The sequence below is a fragment of the Myiozetetes cayanensis genome, unplaced genomic scaffold (assembly GCF_022539395.1).
Source record: "Myiozetetes cayanensis isolate MyiCay16 unplaced genomic scaffold, myiCay2020 scf17, whole genome shotgun sequence".
NCBI classification, from domain to species: Eukaryota; Metazoa; Chordata; class Aves; order Passeriformes; family Tyrannidae; genus Myiozetetes; species Myiozetetes cayanensis.
Window position 1 is genome coordinate 5,218,381 of NW_026087378.1, and position 22,998 is coordinate 5,241,378.

Here is a 22,998-nt window from a genome sequence, read left to right on the forward strand (position 1 = left end):
TCACAAGTTGGATTTGATGGGTTTGGAGGTCTTTTCCATCCTCAGTGATTCTGTGATTGTGTGTGTGTTTTAAGTGCTTTACAGGAGAGAGGGGTTTTCAGAAATCTACAGAGATATAACATGTGGATAATTTAGAACAGAAAGTAATAAATTATTTGCCTTCATCAATTTTACTCACATTACTGACTTATCAAGCATAGGCTACTGGTGTGTAGCTTTTAGGTATGATGGACTTTTAACAACAAACATTAACTACTTAAAAAACACTGCTATTTATTCTTTCAAGACTGTGCATTTTGTTGTATTAATTGAGGATCTAACAGGAATTGAAGGTGTTCAGGATTTTGCAGAACACCTGTATTTATTTAACACAAACCATTTCTTCATGTTGGTCAGGAGCTGTTTAAAAAAATTGACATTTTGGAGCCCAGGGACTGACAATTTTTCCACTTGTCTCTGTTTCTGCCTTATACTGTTCAAAGAAAAGCTCGTTTGTTTTAAGCACTTTTTCAAGGAAGAACAAAGACATGAAGAGCTTCTGCCTTTGTTTGTCTTTATTTTAAGGAGTCAACGTGCTGAGAGAGTGACAGAAATCCAGAGACACATGTCAGGGTCCCCAGTACCCCCAGCACTATGTCTAGGACATGCTCCGATGTCTATGGCCAACCAAGACATTCCATCAAAAGTATAACTAAAATCTTGAAGTTAATAAAGGAAACATTTCTACCTTGCAGAGTTAGATGCTGAATTCCTTTTTCTCTGTTCAACACCCAAGCTAATACAGAGTTTACATATAAAAACATTTGGTTTTTGTTTTTTAAATTGGAATAATATTTTTGCACACCAGGCAGCTTCTGGTTTTTATTTCAATCACAGTTAATACTAGAGAAAACCCCCAAATTAGTTTTTTCATTGCTTTAACACATTTTTAAAGCATCTGAAATATCTGTTTTCACATCTGCTTTATAACCATACCTTGATAACAGTCATGCTCCCTTCACCCTTTCCCTCTAGTTTGGGATACTCAGAGCATTTTCTTTAATATATTACAGGGTTTAGTCCATGATACCTATGATGAGAAATTCAGGCAATCAAGGGGTTACCTTTCAGCTTCAGTAACACAAATCCCCATTTAAAAACACAGATATGCATTTTGTATGTCTCCAAAGAAAACTTTCTAGGTCATTCAATACATGGAAATACATCTTTTGATTTGGAACCAGACTCTTTCTACTGCAAATGTCAACATGAGGCTTTCTTATTCCCAATGTGGAAGGCATTAAAAAAAAAAAAATGTTGTTAAGACATCGCTATTTCACAACTTCTTTATTTTCATGCGTGTTTACTTATGTAATGTCACCATCACTGGTTACTGAAGCGAATACACAAAGTTGCAGAGCTAAAGAAAGGCCAGATCTCCCACTTGGCTGCCAGAGGAACATCTTCCACTGTGAGGGTTACTCAGAGTTCAGAATGCATGGAATAAACACACACATTATCGTGCTGCTCCCAACCTCCCTCAATACAGCACCAGTCCTGTACTTGAAATACGTTGTCCCAGCTCATGAGAGATGGGATGAACAGCCAGAAATCCGGGCTCAAGGCTGCCTGTTAAAATACCAATAGACACCTCCCCACCTTTCAGACACAATGGTTTCTCCAGAACATGGCCCTGTATCTTTATCAGTTTTCCTGAAATGAAACCAAGAACATCCCCAGAACCACAGAATCATTTGGGTTGGAAAAGACCTCCAAGATCACCGAGCCCAGCCTGTGACTGATCCCCACCTTATTTGTGCTCATCAACCCCACACAGTGAAATCCTGCTATTCCAGGGCATTCCTTCAGCTGCAGTTCCTGAAGCTCTGTCAAAGGGAACATTACATTTAGATACTGCTGTGGGACAGACACCTGCCTGGTGATGGGGAGAAGTTATTTCTGCCACAGGAAACCACCCAGAGAAGGATTTTGCCTTAAGAGAATCTCAAAGGCAGACAAGAGAAACCAGTGTTTGAGTGAATTTTTCTTGTGTTAGTGCAGTGTTTATAAAGTGCCCCACTGAAAATACTGATGCAATTCAACCATGCAGGAACAGAGAGGGTTTGAAAATGTGAGAAGCAGAGAAGGATCCACTTCTTCTCTTGAAATACAAGAAAAGCCAGTTTTCTTTGCACAAAAGAAGTTTCTGAGCTTCAGCTATGCTTTGATGTGTGTGATTCACAGTAACATCTCACTGTATATTTTACAAGTATTTGAAATTGTTTATATTGCCTTAGATACGTTTGAAAGGAGAAATAAATATACTTTTGTGGCAGAGAAATACACACATTTCACGTGCCATTTCTTCCCCATCTCCCAAACAAGCAGGTCTTTGCAACTGCTTGTTCTAGGCACTAACTGCTTTTATTACATCTAGTGTCCCTCTTCAGTGGTTTTATTTATTCTTGAGTTGCTCAGCAATAAATTGGATGTTATTAATCCAACAACATTGATGTAAAAGCAGGAAAATGAGACCGTGTTGATAACAGCTGTGATTTTCTCAAACCCTGGAATAAGCCATACTTGTCTCCAAGATTCCTTCCAGAATTAGAAGAAAAATCTGGAAAACACTTCCAAATCTGAAATTCCACTTGAAGTTTCTTTGCTCCATAGTACCAAACAACAGCTGTTTCCCTCCTAAATAGCAGGAAGGCATCGAGGAGGAGGGGGCAGGAACCTAAACAGTGACAAATTAGTTTATTTTTTAAAACTTGATTTTTAATCTAAACTTGCATTTTTGAATGGCTCAGATTGGTAACATACACAGATCACTTATTCTCAGGGTGCTTAAAATGCTTAGTTCAGTGACTGGAGAACCAGCTTCACAATATTCTGGTTCCTCAGGCAGAAGAGGCTCTGACAAAATTTGCAGTTTGAAAAAGCAGCTGCATCCATCATTAATGCAGGATTCCAGCGGCCAGGATTATCACTGTGACTCCCCTGGTGATTCCAAAAGCAGCCAGGATTCCTGCGTTTCCCCATCCAGGCTCTGTCTGCCATCCAGGTGAGCTCACCTGTGCCTGGCCCACAGCACCATCCAGCGACAGAGCTTTGTGCTGCCTCTGAGCTGGGGCCAAAATCTGTGGTTTATAAATCCACAGCTGCAGCTCGAGTCCTAAAAGGCAGAAGGTGCAAAGAAACCAAAATAGTTCAGCTCTTTCTGCCTCAGACTGGAGTTTTTGTTGTACTTACGAAATGCAAGATCACAGAATCACAGAATGACGGAATCAGAGACTGGTTTAGGTTGGGAGGGACCTTAAAGATTGTTTATTTTCAACACCCTGCTATGGGCAGGGACACCTTCCACTAGTCCATCACACGTGCACAGACTGTGATGCAAAGTCTGGGTGCATAATGTGGATTTTAAAGCCAAGGGGGATCTAATGGTTTCTCTCATCACCATTCTTTGATCTTAAACCCACCAACCTGCATTTCTACAGAGCTTTTCTACCAGTGATTTGTACTCTCGGGCCCAGTTTACACCTTGGGTTTTTAGGGCTTTTTATCTGCACTGTTGCCACCCAGAATTACTGTTTACAACCTGAGTGTCACCAAGAGCTTTTTGTTCAGAAGCCCTGAGACCTTCTGTGCCCCAACTCCCCACAGGTTCCCCCTTCCTCTCCTAGAAGAAAAGCCTGTGAGATGGTTGTTCCATTCTGCTGTTCTTGTGCTTGCACAGGGCTGACCAGAGGGACGAACTGAAGGTCTGCTCTCCTTCCCCTCCTCGGGCTCCTCAGCTGATTGCTCAGGGAAGATGTGTGGAGCGGGATGGCCCTGCATGGAGGAGGAATCCCTGCAGAGAAGCAGGGAATCCCTACGGTGGCAACTGGCCACGGAGTGACGCTCACAAGGGCGGAGGCAGCAGGAGAGATGTTTGTCCAGACCCTGTGATTAAGGACTGGAGGAAAGGAGAAAGGTACTGGATGGGGAACTGCGGCGAGAGGTTTCACATCCCTTCTTTATTGCTGAGGAAGGATGATCAAACTGGGATTGATTTGTATGGGGTCATCACAGCACAAAGGGCTGGGAAGGGAGATGCCCTGAAGCAGCTCCGTGGCCTCTCGAGCTGTGCAGTTCCAGCCCAGCTGAGCACACAGCGATGCAGCTCTGCCTCTCCATGCTGGGGATGGGAATCACAATGAACCAAAACACAGGGAGCACTGAAATCCTTCAGTACTAATTTATGGTCTTCTTTGAGAAAGAATCCTTCTCCTGCAACAGTGGTATTTTTTTTGAGAGGTTTGGTTTTGTCTGGTCAGTGCCTTCACGTTTAAGTCTTTGTGACCTACATACAGACATGATCCAAATAAAAAATTAAAGAGAAAGAGAGCTCTGTGTGACATTGCTTGGCTGAGCCAGCCCTGGAGCTGCTGTAGCCTCTATTATTTTTTCACACAGGGTCAGATAAGAGTTTATACAAGTTGTGTTTGTTTGTTTTGTTTTCTTCATTATCATATAAATGTTTAAATATCTGTCTTCAAGAAAAACATAGAGTTTACCCGCTGAAGGTGGCAGTGATGGACTCACCCTTGTTAGTGCTGTGATCTTGATCCTATAAAGAAAAAAAAGCCTGGAGTTCTGTCTCCTAATAAAACACAGGACTGAGCACGAAGTGGAGTTCCTGGGAGTTAACAGGTTCCCACTGAGCCCCAGTGACTGAGGCACAGCTTCCTGTGCCAGCATACAACAGGTGAGTTTAAATCATTTTCACCAAGACACTTCGATGAGGTTTGGATGGCACAAGAAATTGCCCTGGGGATATGGAATCCAACCCCTGCTATAAGTTACATTTAAATCAAGATTGGTGAGACTGTGACTGCCTGATGACTACTTGTTAAGCCTGGATGAGATAAATTTGGTATCAGTTTGACTCCCATGGCTGGGAACTTGCTGCAAAATGATTTCACAGCAAATGTTCTATTTGGAATAACCCAGGCTCTGGATCAATGTCTGGCTGCAAGCAGAGTTGTACCATTTAGACAAACAAATAAAATAACCAAGGACTGAAGTGCCCTGAAGGATCCTCTGCTTTGTGGCCTGTCCCTGCAGGTCAGGGCTCTGAAATTCCTGCACAAAGAAGTGCAGCTCCCACAGTCTGGCACCTTCCAGGAGCCCCACATTGCTCAGCAGTTCGAGAGAACAACAGGCTTTTCAGCACAGAGAAGGAGAAGCAGCTGGTGAGGGCATGAAGGAAGAGAGAGAAGCAATTATACCCTGATGGGTACCAAACAAGCCCACATCACTCTTACTTGTGCTTGGGGGTGCAAGGCCAGCTCGCATCACCTTTGCTGCTGATTGTTTTTTTGACAGGAATTGCTCCCTAACCAGTCATGTTCAGTGATTATTTGTCTCCTTCCTGCTTCCTCTGATTACAGCCAGACTGGGATATCCCTGATCCGCATAGAAATGAATATTTTAAAAGCCAGTGCTGTCCTCCAAGGGGCTTGTGCACCATTAGGTCTCCAAATTTACAGCACTAGCAAAGAGCAGCGGAGTAATGAGGGAGATGCAAGAGGCTACAAATGAGGAGAAAAGAGCTAAAAGAAAACGATTTTGTTCATGATGCCTATCTGACAGTAAATTGTCATTGAGGTCCTGCCTTTATATAAGGAATTTTCACCTGATTTTGTAACCCCACTCTGTCTGATGACAGCTCCTCCTGACTCAGCACACGCACTGGGTTTTGCCTGGGATGGTGAACAGCCAGGAAGCACCACCATCCAAAGCCAGAGCATATTTGAACATGACTTTTGATGTGTCACTGTGTTGTATCAAGTTCTCCTGTTTCCTGGGTCTCTGCATGAGAGGTTTTCCCACAGCTTAACAGCCTTTGGTGCTAAATAGCAGCTATTCCCTGTGGGCCGTGACAGGAGCACAGATTTCCCCAGAACTACTGAGGAAGCACAGTTATTAATTGCAATATGTGCACCCAGGCTGATACAGCTGGTGACAGAAATGCTAATGAATGCAAGGAACTGTGTCCTCGCTGAGTAAAACATGTCACAGCCTCATCTCCTGCCTTCACAGTTTTAAGTCCTCTGCCTATTTCCGTGTTGTTAATTTTCCTGGTTTCCCCTCAAAAGAAGGTGCAAGTCCAAGCCGTGGCTCAAACCTATTCCCTGCTGGGTGTATTGCTTTGCATTAATCAAAACCCAGTTGTGGAACTGAAATATTGGTCCATTTTCCCTCCCCATCCATTGCTGTCATTCCTCTCCTCCAGCCATTCACCAGCTCTGCTGATACAAGGGTGCTGAAATCCAGAATATCCAGCCTTGGCTCACTGTGGGGGGCCCTCTCTCCCACCATGTAAAGCTTTGTGGGTGCTTTATGCCTATAAAGACTGTCTCTGTGTGCTTAACCCTCTGAACTGACTCATGTTTTCCATCATTTGGGAATGATTCAAGAGCTTCCTTTGGCCTGACCAGATCTGACTCATTCTGGGCAATTTCAGAAATTAGAATCAAATTGAGATTGGTGTAGAAAAAAATGCAACTATAGTCAAATTGTAACTACAGCCTCTCTGCTGATGTGACAAGGAATTCCTGGCCTCCAGTCTGCAGGTAGAAGCAGGATTTATCTGCTCTGTCACTGGCCCAAGTCTGCATCAACCAGCCAATCTGATTCTATTCTGAGGGAAAAACTTCATGAGTACCATGAATCCCTTTTATATTAAATTTATGCCATAGAGGAAAACCCCCTCACAATTACAAAAAATCCACTCATACATGTACATGAAACCATGATGAAAAACCAGAGAAGTAGTATCACATTTCCTCAATTACAATGTATTAGAGAGCAGTGTTTTGTACTGTAAAATACACTTTGTTTGAAGAGTGGCTTACACAAATATTTAAGCCTTTCATATCTCATACAGGAGGCATCTGCAAAGTCTGTTCTGTGCCTGCAAGCACAGGTGAGGTATAGAGGATGCTTTGTGACGACTGATTATATCACATTCGTCAAATTTTAAACAATACTGACTTTTACATCTTTCATTCTTCATCTCGGAGAGGATAAGACATTTTCTCCTTTCTCCTTCTGTTCCTTCTCCTGCACTGGAGAGATGTTTGGCTGCTTCAGCTTTTATGCAGAATCCCAACTGCATTCTCATTAAGAGATAAGATGATTGAATTCTGTTAATTCTTTTGGGACCCAGACCCTTACACTGTATGATTCACCATACTCAGCTACTACAGAAATGTCTCACTTGACAGGCACATCATGAAATCCCAGATTTCAGAACATTTTTTTCATTCCAATGGATGCCAAAACAGAACAAACTGACCACCCCCAGATATGTACTAGACCAAAGTACAGAACTGGTGATGGAACATTCAGTAAACATCCAACTGACACTGTAATCAATGACAAGGGGGTGAAAGCAATTCCAAATGCCAGTGGTGCTCTGACATGAATTATCCAGAGTGCAGACCTCAAAACCACAAGGAACGAATCCTGTATGATGGGCAGATTGCTTGGAAGCAGTTTTAAATCATTCTCAAGCATTTCCCCACAATAAATACAATAACATGGTACAGTTCATTTGTTTTTCTAACAGTTTTCCATATCTTTTTATTCCAGAAGTTAAGCTGAGCTTAATAGAGGAACCCTATAATCTTGCAACAAAGCAGTCATTACTGGGTCCTTCCTTTTCAGCATGAAGTATTTCTGTTGTGGTTTAATTTCTGTATTTTTAAACTAGTATGAACCATGCCTGGAAAAATGCATTTTTAAAGCATTTCTTGATTTTTTAGAAGCCTAAAAATGCCCACAACAAGCACAAAGAGAAATAACCACACAGTTCTAACCAATCGTTCCAGTGAACAGAAATAAATTTAAACTGGCAAAGGTGTCTTTTCCCAGAAGAGTCTGTGCTGCTCAGCACGGTGGTTTCAGCTGCAGTGGGGAAAGAACTCCATCTGTTAAAAAATAAAGGGCTGTCCAGCTACATCAGCATATCCTTGGTCCTGCAGGCTTGGCCCTTCTTCTGTGATAAGCCCCATATGGGGAATTAGATTAGTACAGCTATAGAGAAATGCAACGTGGGTACACCAACATATTTGCTCAAAAGGCTGGTGAAGCAGTCGTAGAAGGCTGGCATTTTTCTTTTTATTATTTGCTGAGGGGGGAGTGGAGACACTTTCAGCTGGACACCTCTAGAAAGAATTTGTGTTATAAAAGATACTGATACTGCATCATCCTTCATATGCAGCTCAAGATCAGACATTCCTGCTGTTACACCAGTGAAATAACAGTGTTTAAACATTCTGAACTATTTTCATGCATTCTACCTTTTAAGAATCTGCAGTACCTGCTGATCACCACTATTCAAGTTCCCTTCCCTGAGGCAGACATATTACTTTAGTTCACCACCTATTCTCTAGTATTTAAATTAGGTGGTAGCAAAACAAATAAAGTGTGTGGTGACGTTGAGCATTTGCCTAGAAAATACATTTTATTCTTTAATTACAGCATTGAAGCTCCTGGCCTACAGATAACACAAGATGCTTTGTAGAAAATACTGTACAGCCTCAGTAGGTTCAACAATATTATAGAATCACAGAATATCCTGAGCTGGAAGGGACCCACAGGGATCATCGAGTCCAACTCCTAACTCTGCCCAGGACACCCCAACAATCCCACAATGTGTCTGCGAGCATTGTCCAAACACTCCTGGAGCTCTGTCAGCCTTGGGACCGTGACCACTGCCCTGGGGAGCCTGTTCAGTGCCAACCACCCTCTGGGGAAGAACCTTTTCCCTATATCCAACCTAACCCTGCCCTGACACAGTTCCAGCTGTTCCCTGGGGTCCTGTCCCTGGTCACACAGAGCAGAGATTGGAGCTGCCCCTCATGAGAAAGCTGCAGACCCCAGTGAGGTCTGACCTCAGTCTCCTCTTCTCCATCTCAACAAGCCAAGTGCCCTCAGCTGCTCCTCCTACAGCTTCCCGTCCAGACCCTTCACCATCCCCACGTCACTCCTTTGGACACTCTCTAAGAGCTTTAGATCTTTCTTATATTGTGGTACCCAAAACTGATATAATTGTTGATACTAACCAGACAGAAAAAGTCAGGACCCTGGTATGTGACAAATCTGCAAGCATTCCTGATAACCTCAGTAATATAAAAACTGGGCTTTTGCAGCTTCAGAAGTCACTCGACAAATAGAAGAATTGCAAAAATCTGAACCACCCCATTCCAGCTTTCTGACAGAGGCACATTCACAAAGTCCTGAGTTCAGCCAGACTCCACGGGCTGTGCAGTTGTGACGTGGGTAAAAACATTCTGTGAGACAACACTGCCTTCCTGCTTAGGGCTTTGAACTGCCCCCCCTGTAACACAACAGTTCAAATTCCACTGAAATGCACTAAAACCCTGCTCCATGGCTCAGCATCGCCTGTTAAAGCCCTTCATGGCTTCCTGGTTACAAAACAACCCTCTGAATACAAACAAGCATCCAGTGCTCCACATTGTGCTGTGGCAAAACTCACATGGACTTCAGCTGGCAAGTGGGACACAGACAATGAATCGTGACAAACAAAAAATGCAGGAGCAAAAAAGCAAGATCCAGCCACTCTGATCCCAGGGAATGCAGTTATAAAAGGCACGGTGTTTTTCAGATCATCAAGATAGTTTTAATTACGTTAGTCTTCTGCCTTTAGAGTCACTAACAGACAGACATGCAGAAGTCACAGGCTGAGTGACACCGTGACAGAGCTGTTATTGTACCTTGGCACTTGTCACTTTATGGACTTGTCTGTGACAGGACCAAGGAAAAGGATTTCTTAGCATTCTGACTGCATCACTCCAACTCTACACTCCCCAAAACCTTTGGACAAGCAACGTTTACCATCTCTTTCCACAGATCCCCACGTGTCCTCATCAAATCTCTCATGTCAGCCATCTCTGACATGGTTTTGTGAACCAGCTGCTGATGACCAACCCTGACAAAACAAACTGAGGGGTTTATTGATTACAGTATCAGGGCCACAGCCTGTTTTGTTCTGGAGATGGTGGAATGTTTTTTTTACATGGCTGTAAGTCTTGAGTTAAAGGCTGAAGGCAACACAATGAAGGCAACACAGTTTCCCAACCATTACCAATCAAGCACACACTTGAAAGGTACAAGAGCACGTTCTTAGTGTGAAAGATTATTTCTCTCAATATGCAAGCCCATTCCAAACAGTGTTTTCCTAGAAGTGACAAAATTACCTGGTGAGAGTAATTAATAAGTGACCTGACCTGATCAAAGGAAGTGTATTGCAAAGGGCCTTGCTGGGTATTGCTGATGGGCTCTGACAGGAATATAAGCTGAGCCTGACGACTCCATAAATTGCCCCTACCTGGAATTAGATGAGGTAAGGGTAAGAAAACATGCCTGTCAGATATGCATAAAACACGGGCATGCACTTTTCCTTGTTTTGAAATACACTTGGAACAACAGGCTCCACAACTGATAGTCCACACGAAAGCACAACAGGAGGCACTGACAAGAACAGAAGTCTGTAAGAGGTGAGGTGGAAGGACCTTAAACAGCTAAAAATTTGTACTGTCTTCCAAAGTAGGGACATAAAGACACAACCAACTCTTCCATTCTTCCCCCAACCCCCAAAAAAAAGGCTGACTGAGGGCAATATCTGTAGTTTATTTCCTTATATATTCCCCCTCAATACCTGTGATATTTTAAAATTAATAATAAACTTTCCATTTTTATTAAGCACGAGAATCCATTCATTATTTTTATCAAGAATGCAAAAATACACAAAGCAGACAGTATAAGATTTACTTTCAAAAATCAGAAGAGCTGAAAATGCTTGTCTGTGATGACAGCAGTTCTTGAGTTGGTAAACTGAGCACGTCAGATGAGGCCTGAGGAAGTCAGAGGGTGGATAAAAGGGAACCCTGTGGAAAGACAGAAAGAAAAATGAAACAGAGAGACAAAGCAGGAATGGGAACCAATCATCCAGCAAAATGTTACCAAAAAATGTCAGGGAAAGAAAAAAAAAGTTCAGCATCGAAAATTGCTAACTGCAAGTTTTTATTCTAATTTTTTCAGAGGACAGAGCATCTGATATAGAGATGAAATGTGCACATCAGGCACAGAGACATTAACATACACAAATGGGCCATGACCTCTCCAACTGTTGTTAGTGCCTTTGTGTGTGTGTGTTTGCAGCCATCAGGAGGGACAAATTAATCCTCAGTGTAATTGGATTAAAAAGTCAGTGGAATTACATCAGAAATTAATATTACCTCAAATCTCTTTAAACTAAAATAGGGTGTGGGAAGTTCCCAGCTGAGAGTGGCTTTCTTCCCACCACCCCTCGCAGGAGAGTTGCAGAGCTCAGGGCAAGCTGGGGTTTATTTTTGGGTTTGGTTAGGTTTGTTTTGTTTGCTTTTTAACTGAGGATTCAACTGCAGGGCAAGGCTAAGCTTTCAATACCTTTGTTTGGCCTTTTAAAGCACGGGGAAAGGCTTGAAAAACTTGAATGCATTGTCACTTATGCCCCACCCCTCCCTTTTGAACATTTCAAAACTATCAGAAGAGAGGCAGAAGGGACCACGTTAGTGTGGAATCCCAGGCTATGAAGTGTCTCCATTTTATGACTTTCAAAACACTGGAGAGAGAGTGAACTCAAAGGAAGATCCAGTTACAAAACACATCAGCTATGAACGACGTGTGGAAAATCTGACAAGGATGTGAGACAAGAGTTACTTGGTCTTATTCAGGTAAACCAGGAAGGCAAGATGGCTTCAGGAGGCAAAGCCTATTACAAGCACTGTGGAAATCTATCCAGAAAATCCCAATATTTGTTCTATTTCAGTGACCACACTGCAGTGCCCAGCTTGGATTTGCAGCCCATCCATAATTGTTGCATGTAAGACAATGTCTAGATGGGAAACACATTTGTCTCCACCAGACACTTTACTGAAATACATCCAACTGGGTAAGTAAAACAATTAGCAAGAAAGCTGAACGTATCAGCAACTCTTCATTGAAGGAGAGAAATTAATTTGTAATTTATGGAATAACTAGATGCATCTGAAAGACTAATGATCTGGTTGCTGTGTCATTGTCAAGGATGACATTTAGCACTCACACAACACTTATTCCTCAAGTTGTTTTTAAACATTCACTATAATTAAACCACATTACACTTCTGTGAGTGAAAAGTTATTGTTCATTTTTCACAGCCAGCAAAGCTGAGGCTACAAATAAGTGACAAAGAGAAGGACGCAGTGTCACAGACATGCTGGCAGCTGCTTCAGCTCGGGAAGCACAATGGACCCAGATGATTACCAGTCAATGCCACTTCCTCTATTGTCCCATCTCCTTGAGCTCTGTCAGCACAAAACCTAAAGGAGAACAGACTGTGTAGGATTCCCACTTCTGTGAGTAACTAAGGTTGGTATTTTACAGTTCCTGTTATTCCTATTTGACATGAGATGGGACCTCAGGTGAGGAAAAGCCACACCTCCACAGCTGTACATTCTCTTGATGTGAACAGGGCTTGTCTGCAGATGTAGAATAACCCCAGAAATGCCACAAAGAACAAAAAAGTTGCTTTGACACATTATTTATGGCTAGAGAGACTTCTGTAATTTGCTCAGAGGAGTTCTATGAGAAATTCTAAATTAGTCCCCCTGCTGCCTTACCTACAGTCGAGTCAGGCCCCCAGCTTATTCTGGTTTTTACTGATAATGCCAAACCAAGTCATTCTTGAACAAAATAGCCAGGAATTTGAGACGAGTATTTTCACAGGAGGCAGGCAGGGGTCAGGACAGGAACAACACAGCAGTTATGATATGGGCTGGGAATAAATGTAACACACTTAAATGGGATACAAACAGTCCTCGTGGTACTGCAGAAAAAACTGCAGAGTTATTTATGTTGGGGTGGCCGTGGCAGGTAAAAGTTAGAGCAGGGTTGGACCCAATTGTTTTGAGGTGTTGGTGGGTGTTTTACCCAATTCTTTTGTGCTCTCTACAAACACACAGAGACCTCCATGTAACATAAAATCTGCATTTTGAAAGTACTTTAATCGGAAGAAAAATGAAAAAAATAAAATAAATTACAACAACAACAATGCACTGCCCAAAAAACATTTCCATCATGTAATTCTTATACAAGTACATAGAAAATACTGCAGAAAACACTTAGGAACAAGTTTACAGGTAAAACAAAGGCCGGTGCACATCTTTCTTCTCCTTAAATCATTGATGATATTAACTAGCACATACCTAGAAATAATGGGACAAGGAAACAGGTCAGGAAAAAAACCAAAACTGGGAGATACTCAGAAACTTCAAAAGGCTCTTTTAGTTCAAATTCCAATCATACCTTAGGCGGTTTTTTCTGTCCTTTCAACTTTTAAAACACTACAGAGGTAAGTTACTTCTTTTAAAGATGCTGCAGGAACCAGGATATTTCTTGACTTGAATCAGTCAAGAACTAACTTCCCAAACGAAGCTTTTCAATGAAAGATATTTCATTATTTAAGTAAAACACAGTAACATTGTATGCGTGCAAAACTAGATAGAGGGTGATACTGTTTCAAAATTATGAAACAGTAGCAGTATTAGGAATTTTGCATCTTCAGAGTTGTTTTATTTAATGGAAATACAACTGGATACCACCAGCACTTACGGCTGCACAGAGGGCAGAAGAAAGCAGAAACCAGTCAGATTGTAAGGTAAGACAGGAAGTAGCTTCAGACTCACATTTAAAACTGCAGAGTCTGAGACAAGTCAGCGATGAGCCAGTGCCAGCACTTCACCCCAAAGGCTCACTTAGAGCACCCCAGCTACGGAGATGCATTTAAATCATCCCTCCATATGGACGTCAGGTAAAGCCCCCATCGCTGACCTCATCTCTTGTTCACAAAAAATTTAGTATATAATTAACTTCTCAAATTGCAGGGTAGACTTGTGGGGCATGTGAGATTTCACAAATCCTTTAATGGTCATTCATAAGCCCAACAAAGTGGGCTTTATGTTCGTTTGGTTACAGAAATCAGTTACCAAACATTACAGGAACAAGTGATGTTTTTTTCACCCCGTATCAATTTTCTGCAATAATTCACCAACAAAGTTTCAAACCTGCCTAATTATAATTAGTATTTGTTTTAAGAGCATTTCTTTCCCAAGCTGTTATAGAAGCAGTAAGTTTGCAGCATACAACCAAGACCCAATCTTTACTTTCAATTTATTTACCTCTGTTCCTCTGCATTGCTTACACACATTGGCTTTCCTTGTTTTTAAGTAGGAAAGCCTTGAAAATTTCACAACAGCAGATCGTGCCTTGCAAAGGCTGAATAATGGATTTATTAACACTGCATAAAACTGTGAACACTAAACTCGGTGGAGCTTTTTGTGAGAGCCTCAGGCCTTCCCCAGGGTCACAGGAAATTGCTGTCACTGTCACAGCCACAGGAAGCCATTGTCACTGTAATTCAGGCTGAGCAGGGGAGCAAAGCACGATGCTTCCTGTGGCACAGTGTTTCTGTGTTTGCAAAGAGCCAGCAAAGGCTGCAGTTACTGCACTTACATAAACCACAACCTCCTGAATGTGTGCAGTCCTGAAGTCTCAGCAAGGCTCTTGTTTGAAAACCTCCTCTCTAAAATTCTTCCACCCCAACCTAGATATTAGGAGAGGCATCTCCTGCCCTACCTGCTATAACCTCTCCCTAGACATCCACACACACCTTTAGAGCTGTTGTGTGCCCACACTGAGATCAGCTGCAGCAAGAACAGGCACAGGGAACTTACACATATCCAGCTACCTTGGATACCAGTAACACCACAAATTCCAGGGTGCAGCTCCTTCTGGAGGCTAACACAGCTTTTCTGCTGTGGCAACTAAATCAGCTCCAAGGAAGCTGAGGGGAGCTGCATTTTGGCTTCACAGTAACCCTGCTTATTCTCCATTTATGAATATTGTTCCTTAAAACCTTGCATTTTGTGCTGGCTCTTTCCTGGCAGTGCATGCTCAGAGAATGATGGGCATCTGAATCTACACAGCTTCTTAAAACAACACCCACCCCACCCAGTGCACTCGTTAACAGACATGCTGTGACTGTTCACAGACCTCCAGATTTGAGTTTCATGACAGAACAAACCCATGTCACCAATACTGAGCACACAGGTCTTTAAACAGTCAAGCTTAAGGTTCTTATATCCCAGATGCTCATCACATCCCATCTTGCCCACACAAATAATTCTTTCCCTGTGCAGAGAGATCCACCAGACCTGCTGTTTACAGGCCTCATACAACCACATCACATCCCTTCACTCTCTCCGCCCAAAACTGCACCTTCCTCAGCTTCCCATCCTGCCAGTTTGCTGTAAGACATCTTTGTAGAGCTTTACATTTTTCCTACATTCGTTTTGTTTTATTCCCTCCAATTGTCTCTGTTCTTCTCTCTAATTTATAGTTTCTTCTTTCCACTTCTGTCCTTCCTGCCACTTGCTGAACACAGATTTGTTTTAATTTACAGAGAGTGTGTTAGTGCAATCTGTTTCATTAACTTGATTCGTTGTATTTTGGCAGTTTCTAAAGGTTCCAGGATAGAAACAAGACTCCAGCTATGCCAATCACTATGCAGACCAGCCACTGTAAGACAAATCCCATCCTAAGGAGATTACAGGTTAGATTTAAAATAAATAGAAATTAAATGGTGGTCAAAGGAATTTGGGATGGGGAAAAAAAATTATATAGTGAGGACTTTTTTGTTAAATTTACAGGTTTCATCCTGCATCCACATGACTACTGTTAGCATGCTTGGATTTAAGGGTTATTTGGCATCATATTTCTGTGGGCCATTAGGCTGGTACATAAATGTCCTTATTTACCTCTTCTGAAAAGCACATATAGCACCTTCCAGCATTGAAATGAGCTGTTCACGTTGTATTTTAAGACCCCACAGCAGGGCCGAGCACATAATCTCCTGTGTTACTGCAATGGAGCAGCCTGAACAAGCCACACATCCACATTTGTTTCCTATGTGGAGCACAGGGATTGCTGAGGACTCCGGTGGGTGTAAAAAGACATCAGTTTGCATTTTAATGGCCAGCGTCTGCCACGAGCAACACCTGCTGAAAAGGTGGAATCCAGTAGGACTTGCAAGAGGAAATCTTCCATTTTATGCCCATCCTTTACATAAATCTGGGCTTAACATAACAAAGGGCCTGCTGGGCTGAGCTGTTGGATCTGAAAAGTCCAATCAGCTCAAGGGCTGAGTAGTTTCTTTGTGTTGGTCGGTAATTTCTTGTAGGCTCAGGATTTATTGCCCCTGTTCTCTGGCGGGCTCAGCAGCCCCAGCTGTCCCGCAGTTAAACACCGAAGGTACAGAAACCCCACCAGAGATAAAACCTTTGTGGTTTGCAGCCAGGACCCTCCCCTGCCTGAAAGGTGCCTGGCAACTTTGTTTCTGCGAACTTCTGAGCGCGAGTGTTTGCAACCTTTCGAAACAGAACCAGAGGGAAGCTGTGGCTGCCCCGTCCCTGGAAGTGTCCAGGGCCAGGTTGGGCGGGCTTGGAGCAGCCTGGGACACGGCAGGTGGGTTGGAACTCGATGGGCTTTAAGGTCCTTTCCCATCCAAACCATTCCATGACCTTAAGGGAAAAGACTAACTCCTCTCTTCCCCTTTTCAAGACTGCGTTTTCCACTCCACCCGATGTTCCTCAGTCATGCTGGTTAACACCTTAAAGTGCTGATTTACCCCTCAAAGGGCACCAGGCTGGATCCCCCTGAGGGGCGAACGGGACACCCCGACAGGCGACTTCACCCCCTCGAAGGGCAAATCGACGCCCATGAGGGACGCTCCGATCGCCACGAAGGGCACACTCCCCCTCATCTCGCCCGCCCTCCCGCCCTCGCCATCTTCCCCCGCGCGCTCCGTGTGCCCGCCCCCGACAGACACTTGGCGCCGCCAATCACCGCCCTCCCTGGGGAGCGGCACCTCCCTCCGCCAATGAGATGGCGCAGCAGCCCCGCAAGCTCCGCCCCCCGCTCAGCGGAGGCCTATAAAGGGCTAAGCCACGCCCTCCCGTTCCCTTCCCGACTCGGCGCTGAATGAAGCCCCCGCTGGCCAACGGGAAGTTCCCGCGGGGTTTGACGGACGGCTGTGCAGTCCAGTAGGAGCGCGGTGTTGCGGCGAGCCCGCCAATCGAGACGCCGCCTGCGGGCGCGGGGGGCGGGCCCTCCCTCCCCGCGGGCCGTGGCCGTCGCTCCCGCGGCTGGAGGGAGGCGGCGGAGAAAATGGCGGCCATGGCTGCGGAGGCGGCGGCGACTGCGGCGGTGCCGGGGGACGGCGGGGCCGGCGAGGCCGAGCCCGAGATGGAGCCGATCCCGGGCAGCGAGGCCGGCGCGGACCCTCCGCCCGCCGTCAGCGAGGCCGTGGAGTCGGCGGTGCCGGATGGCGAGGAGGCCGACGGCGGCAAGGCCGAGGAGCCGCCGCCGGTGCAGCGCGCCCGGAGCCCCGGCGGGACTCGGGAGCCGGACGCAGGGAAGACGGAGGAGCCGCCCCGCAGCCCCGCGGTGGAATCGCCGCGGCCCGAGCCCCGCGCGGCGCCCAGCCCGGGGTGCTCGGAGCCGCCGCAGCCCTGCCCGCCGCCGGAGCCCGCCCGGGAGCCGCCGCAGCCCTGCCCGCCGGCTGCCGGGGGCTCCGCGGGGCCCGGGGAGGAGCCGTCCCGGCCGGAGGAGGAGGAGCCGGATGCTGCCGCCGCCGCGGAGCCCGATCCGCCGGTGCCCGCGGCCCCGGGCGCGGGGGAGGCGGAGGCGCCGGCGCTGCTGCCCGGCTCCGAGGTGCGGGTCACCCTGGACCACATCATCGAGGACGCCCTGGTGGTCTCGTTCCGGCTGGGAGAGAAGCTTTTTTCCGGGGTCCTCATGGACCTCTCGAAAAGGTGAGAGCTCGGGGGGGAGCCGGCTGAGCCCCCCACCCAGCGCCGGGGCCGGGAGCCCGCCCGGAGCCCCCAGGGGCGGGATGGGGGCGGCCCCCGGGACTCTCGGGGGCGCTGCCCGGGCAGGGGCCGAGGGGCGCGGCGGCTGCAGCCCCCCCTCCACTGCACTCCTTCCCTTCCCATCCCTTCCCCTCCAGTCCCATCCCCTCCTTGGCCCCGGTCCGCCTGGGACCGAGCGGCTCCTGCCCCCGGGGAGCGGAGCATCAGCTCCCGGGCATCCTCCTCCTCGACCCTTCCAGCCGGGGTGGGAAGGGCCCGGGGAATGGGAATGGGAAGATGGGAGAGCTGGGAGAGGCGTGAGCACATGGGCACAGCCTTTGGGCTTGGCTGGGTTTCCACGGCGCCTGCAGCATCATCCCTGTGTGCCTGGGAAAAGGACCCGAGCTACAGATGTTGTACGAAACAGACGCAGAGATCTCTTTCCCTGTTCGTTCTGGCTTACATTGCCTCGGTAACCTTATTTTTCGGTACTTATTTTTTTTTTCAGAATAATGGTTTTCAAGCCAGGCTGTTGCAGTTATTAATGCAGTTATTAATTAGTATTAATTGCTCCTTGTGTGCAATGAATGAGTTGAAGTTTATTGGTTCTTAAATATCCTTTTGGATGGGGGGATTGTTATGTATCACCAAATAACTTATCAGACAGCCTTATCAGACTTTGGGGTTTGCTTCTTTTCATTGCCTTTCTATAGCAAGGGGTTCTTGGGAGACCAGAAATCCTTGTATCTTATAAACAATTTAACTGCTGTTTACAGGTGAAAATACCTCTTGTTTTGTAGACTTATAAGGACTATGCAAGTACATGAGAGAAGAGTGAAATCTGACCAAGGTTATTATTTAAAATAATCGGTATGCAAAACATGCAGTTCTTTTCTTCCCCGAATTTAAGCTGCATGTATGGAAATATGTCTTTTATCACTCCTTTTACATGTTTAATAACTTCATGTAATATCAAAATTCTCAAGGCTTCCTAGAAGGAAAGCCTTGAGACCAGCACTGGGCCTCGCTATGTGGCTGGGTCTTGTCACACAAGACCTTTTCTGAAACCCAGCTTTTGGATAATACCGTGGAATTAAGTTTTAAATTTGTCAGTTGTTGAGGTATGAGATGCTAAGCTACCAATTTGTCTTTTGAAGCCAAGTACTAAAATGTGGTCTGCAAACTGCACTCACTTGGAGCGTGAAATAGCGTTTCAAGGCGGGGCAGAAGGTGATACAAATTAACTTGTAGTCCTGGGTAACACTGATTCTTTTGTAGGCTTGAAGTTGTACCAGCAAAATGACATTGTTGCCGTGGTCAGGAGGGTGAGGCACTTGGTTCTGTGCTTTCAGGGGTGAAGGAAAACATCAGCTTCTCCCTTACTCCTGAGAGGGATTGGGCCTTCCCAAACACACGTTGACCACCAGCATCCCCTCGTTTTTTGGAGTCAATTTGCAGGGTGGCTCCTGCTCTTGTGCCTTGTGGGAAGCATCTCCATTCTCCCTGGTTCCAAGCACAGCCCCTGGGACAAACCTTTGCAGTGAGAACTGTGGAAAAGCCATAAGGAAAGGCTTGGGCTGTTCCTCCCAGATTCTCTTTGCAGTGGAACCACTTATTCCTTTCTCTCCATTCATATGATCTTCCCATGTAACAGAGGTGCTTGTTACGTGGAAATCCAGGAAGGTGAAACTTAAAAATGGCCAAGCTCTGCAGAGGGACTGGACAAGAAAATTGAGTTTTGAGACATAAGGTCTGTAATGTTTGGCTGGTGACAAGTAAATATTGATAGATAACAGGAGTCTCTGTTCAGATGCCTCAGAGCAGGAAATGCAGTGGAAAACGAGCTCTGTTTCTGTTGAACTGTTTCTATAGTTCAAGATCTTGCTGCCTGTAATAAGTTGAAACATTAGGAAAAACAAAGGTGTTACATGAATGGCCGAATTTCAGTCTTACCACTTCAGTGGTGACTAAAGGGTATTACTGTTGAGGTCAGCTTTTTATTATATCTCTTTATTTTTGTTTTGTGTAGCAGCACCTGGACTTGTAGAACATGAAAATATTTCAGGATCATCTGTAACTGTGGCAGACCCTGGAAATCTTGTAACAAGTTTTTCCCCTGGACCAAAAACTAAAAAGAAGGCCAGGGTTAAATGAAAACCACCTAAATTTCAGCATGCCTTTACAGGACATCACTGGGATTTCCAGCATGGAAGATGAGGGGTTCCTGAAATCCATCTCGTTCAAATTCTTGGGAATAATCTTACAAACTTTACTAATATCAAAGTGATCAAAATTGTGAGATTGACAGCTCTTATTAAGTAAAAGTGAAAATTTGTATTAGAATTTACTCATTCAGGAGCTTGAAAAAGTGGTTGATGTGTCCACTGCACATGCTAATAATGTTTGTATACTCAGAACTTGGGAGTTTATAACATGAGCACTTTGGTGTTCAGTGGACTTTATTCCTACATTTATTTGAGTTAAGGAGGTATTTTCTGTGCCTGTACTAATGGCAGTCTTGTGAACCTGCTGCACAGAAAGGTTTGAAAATCAGCAGAAAGGAGGAGAGGAGAAGGTTGAGCGGAGACCTCAGAGTCCCTCCCAGTATCTGAAGGGGCCTGTGAGGAAGCTGGAGAGGGATCTTTCATCAGGAACTGGAGTGACAGGACAAGGGAGAATGGTTTTGAACTGAAAGGGTGGATTTAGATGGGATATTAGGAAGAAATCCTTTCCTGTCAGGGTGGTGAGGCACCAACACAGCTTACCTAGAGAAGCTGCGGCTGCCCCATCCCTGGAAGTGTCCAAGGCCAGGCTGGACAGGGTTTGGAGCAACCTGGTCTAGTGGAAGGTGTCCCTGCCTGTGGCAGGGGGTTGGAACTGGATGAGCTCTAAGATCCCCTCCAACCCAAATCATTCCTTGTTTTTATGGGATTTAAAAGTCCTTGTCACGTGCCTGTATGCGGCATTTGCCTGACACTGTTTGCTTAGGGGACAGGAGATGTTCATCCCACCTGCTGGCTTGGAATTAGTGCAAATCCTGCTCTGCACCTGGAGGAAGTAGGTGGTACGAAAATACCTGATGAGCGTAGCATTTGCAAATCTTAAAATGTAGGAGTTAGTTTTGGTTTAGTTTGTTTTTTCTGGAGAGAAGATAATTGTTTCTTCTTTTTTTTTTTTTCCTCCTTCCCAAAGATTAGGGGAGGAGGGGGATTAAATTTATATTCTGTTGCTTTGGCAACAGTCAGGATTTGGATTTTTTATTGCTTTATCATTTGACTTAAAATATTCCTTCTAATCCTAAAGAGGTGATAGACAATTTTCTTGTCTTTAAGCAAGTTCCCATCTGACTTTTGTGTGTTCATAATAGCTCTTGAGGGAGAAAGAATGAGCAAAAAGTTGTTTTGTGACCTAAAAGTCGTAGATATCTAAAAGATGTCCGATGTATTCCTAGTAGGCAGGTGTTTGAAATCATAGGTTTATTGGGGTTTGGTTGTGGAAGATAAGGAAAGGTTTCCTGCAGCAAGGTGTGCATGAACTGTATGATGAAAATAAACTTTTATAGGCAGCTTCCAGTTCTTGCAATCCTAGGAGCAGTTTTCAGTTACAGCATTCTTTCTTGGTGACTCCTGAATCCTGTTTGCAAGGGGTTCCCACAACTCACCACCTGCTCTCTTTTGTAGCTTCTCAGAAGTGTAAAGGAGCTGGATGAAATTCTGGTATTTAAGGAACATCCATAGCACTTCTTTGACATTTGTTTTCATTATCCCCAGGGCACCAGGAACCTAAGTGTGATGTGAGTGTGTGTGGAGGGTTAACTGACTGATTTATGTGTATTTTGCTTGTGACTGACAGAGGTTTTATTGAACGACGTAGTGTCAAATGTAGCCTCACTTAGATGATGGGGTTAGAATGAATTGTGGAATGGTTGGGGTTGGAAGGGATCTTGAAGGGATCTTAAAACTCATCCAGTCCCACCCCCTGCCGTGGGCAAGGACAACTTCCACTAGCCCAGGTTGCTTCAAGCCCTGTCCAACCTGGCCTTGAACACTTCCAGGGATGGGGCAGCCACAGCTTCTCTGGGCAACCTGTGCCAGGGCCTCACCACCCTCACAGGGAGGAATTTCTTCCCAATATCCCATCTGAACCTCTCTGTCAGTTTGAAGCCATTCCCCCTCGTCCTGTCACTCCAGTTCCTGATGAAAGATCCCTCTCCAGCTTTCCTGCAGCCCCTTCAGACACTGGAAGGGACTCTGAGGTCTCTACACAACCTTCTCCTCTCCAGCTGAACAGCCCCAACTTTCCCAGCCTGTTTCCATAGGGGAGGTGCTCCAGTCCCCTCAGCAGCTTCATGGCTTCATGAAGTGTTGGATCAGAAGATTTTGTGACATATCTTTCATCCTATAATTTTCTATGATTTTGTAGCTTTTCAGCTCCTCTATGAAAGTAGTGTCTCTATCAACATCTGAAACTTTAAGTGTTATTTGTGGTCACTTATCAAATGCCTTTTGAAAGGCTTTCTCATTTTCAAGTTTCCTCTTGGGAAGTGGAAATAGCTGACAAAACTGGCCTAGCTTGCAGTATTTTATTAGTATAGTTATAAAGCACATTAATTCTGCAAACACTTGCCAGTCTGCTTCTGATTTTGAGCCAGTACAAGGAGTGGTAAACTGGGTGTCTGGACTGTGCCTCAAACTTCTTTCCTGAGGTATCTGTAGTCTACAGCTGTTCTTTGTTGGACTGGGATGTAATACAGTGTTCCTCTCTGCATTCCAGCAGCATGGCTTATCCAGCTTTCTGAGGGTTCCTTGGTTGACTTGGCTCAAAGTGTTGAGAGACAGGTCAGAGGTGAAATTTTCAATCTGCTTTCAGTTTTATTTTCTTTTGTGGGACTGATGAATCTTGGCACTGAATTGGCTTAAAGTTCATCCATTAATCAGTGGTGTCATTCTCTTCTGTGTGTCTTGGGTCTGACTGGTATGTGGATGAGGTGTATATTTAAGGTGTATATTGAAGTGTA

At 44.9% G+C, this 22,998-nt stretch overlaps 1 protein-coding gene across 5 annotated transcripts in view; it reads left to right on the plus strand.

Moving 5' to 3' along the window:
- Window positions 1–17,270: 17,270 nt before the first annotated feature.
- PWWP2A (PWWP domain containing 2A) overlaps window positions 17,271–22,998 on the plus strand; it is a 31,835-nt gene continuing 26,107 nt past the window's right edge. For all 5 annotated transcript variants that reach the window (XM_050312251.1, XM_050312248.1, XM_050312252.1 and 2 more), the window contains exon 1: window positions 17,271–17,945. In XM_050312251.1, coding sequence (XP_050168208.1) covers window positions 17,299–17,945 — 647 coding nt within the window. In that variant the 5' untranslated portion in view covers window positions 17,271–17,298. The remainder of the gene's footprint in view (window positions 17,946–22,998) is intronic.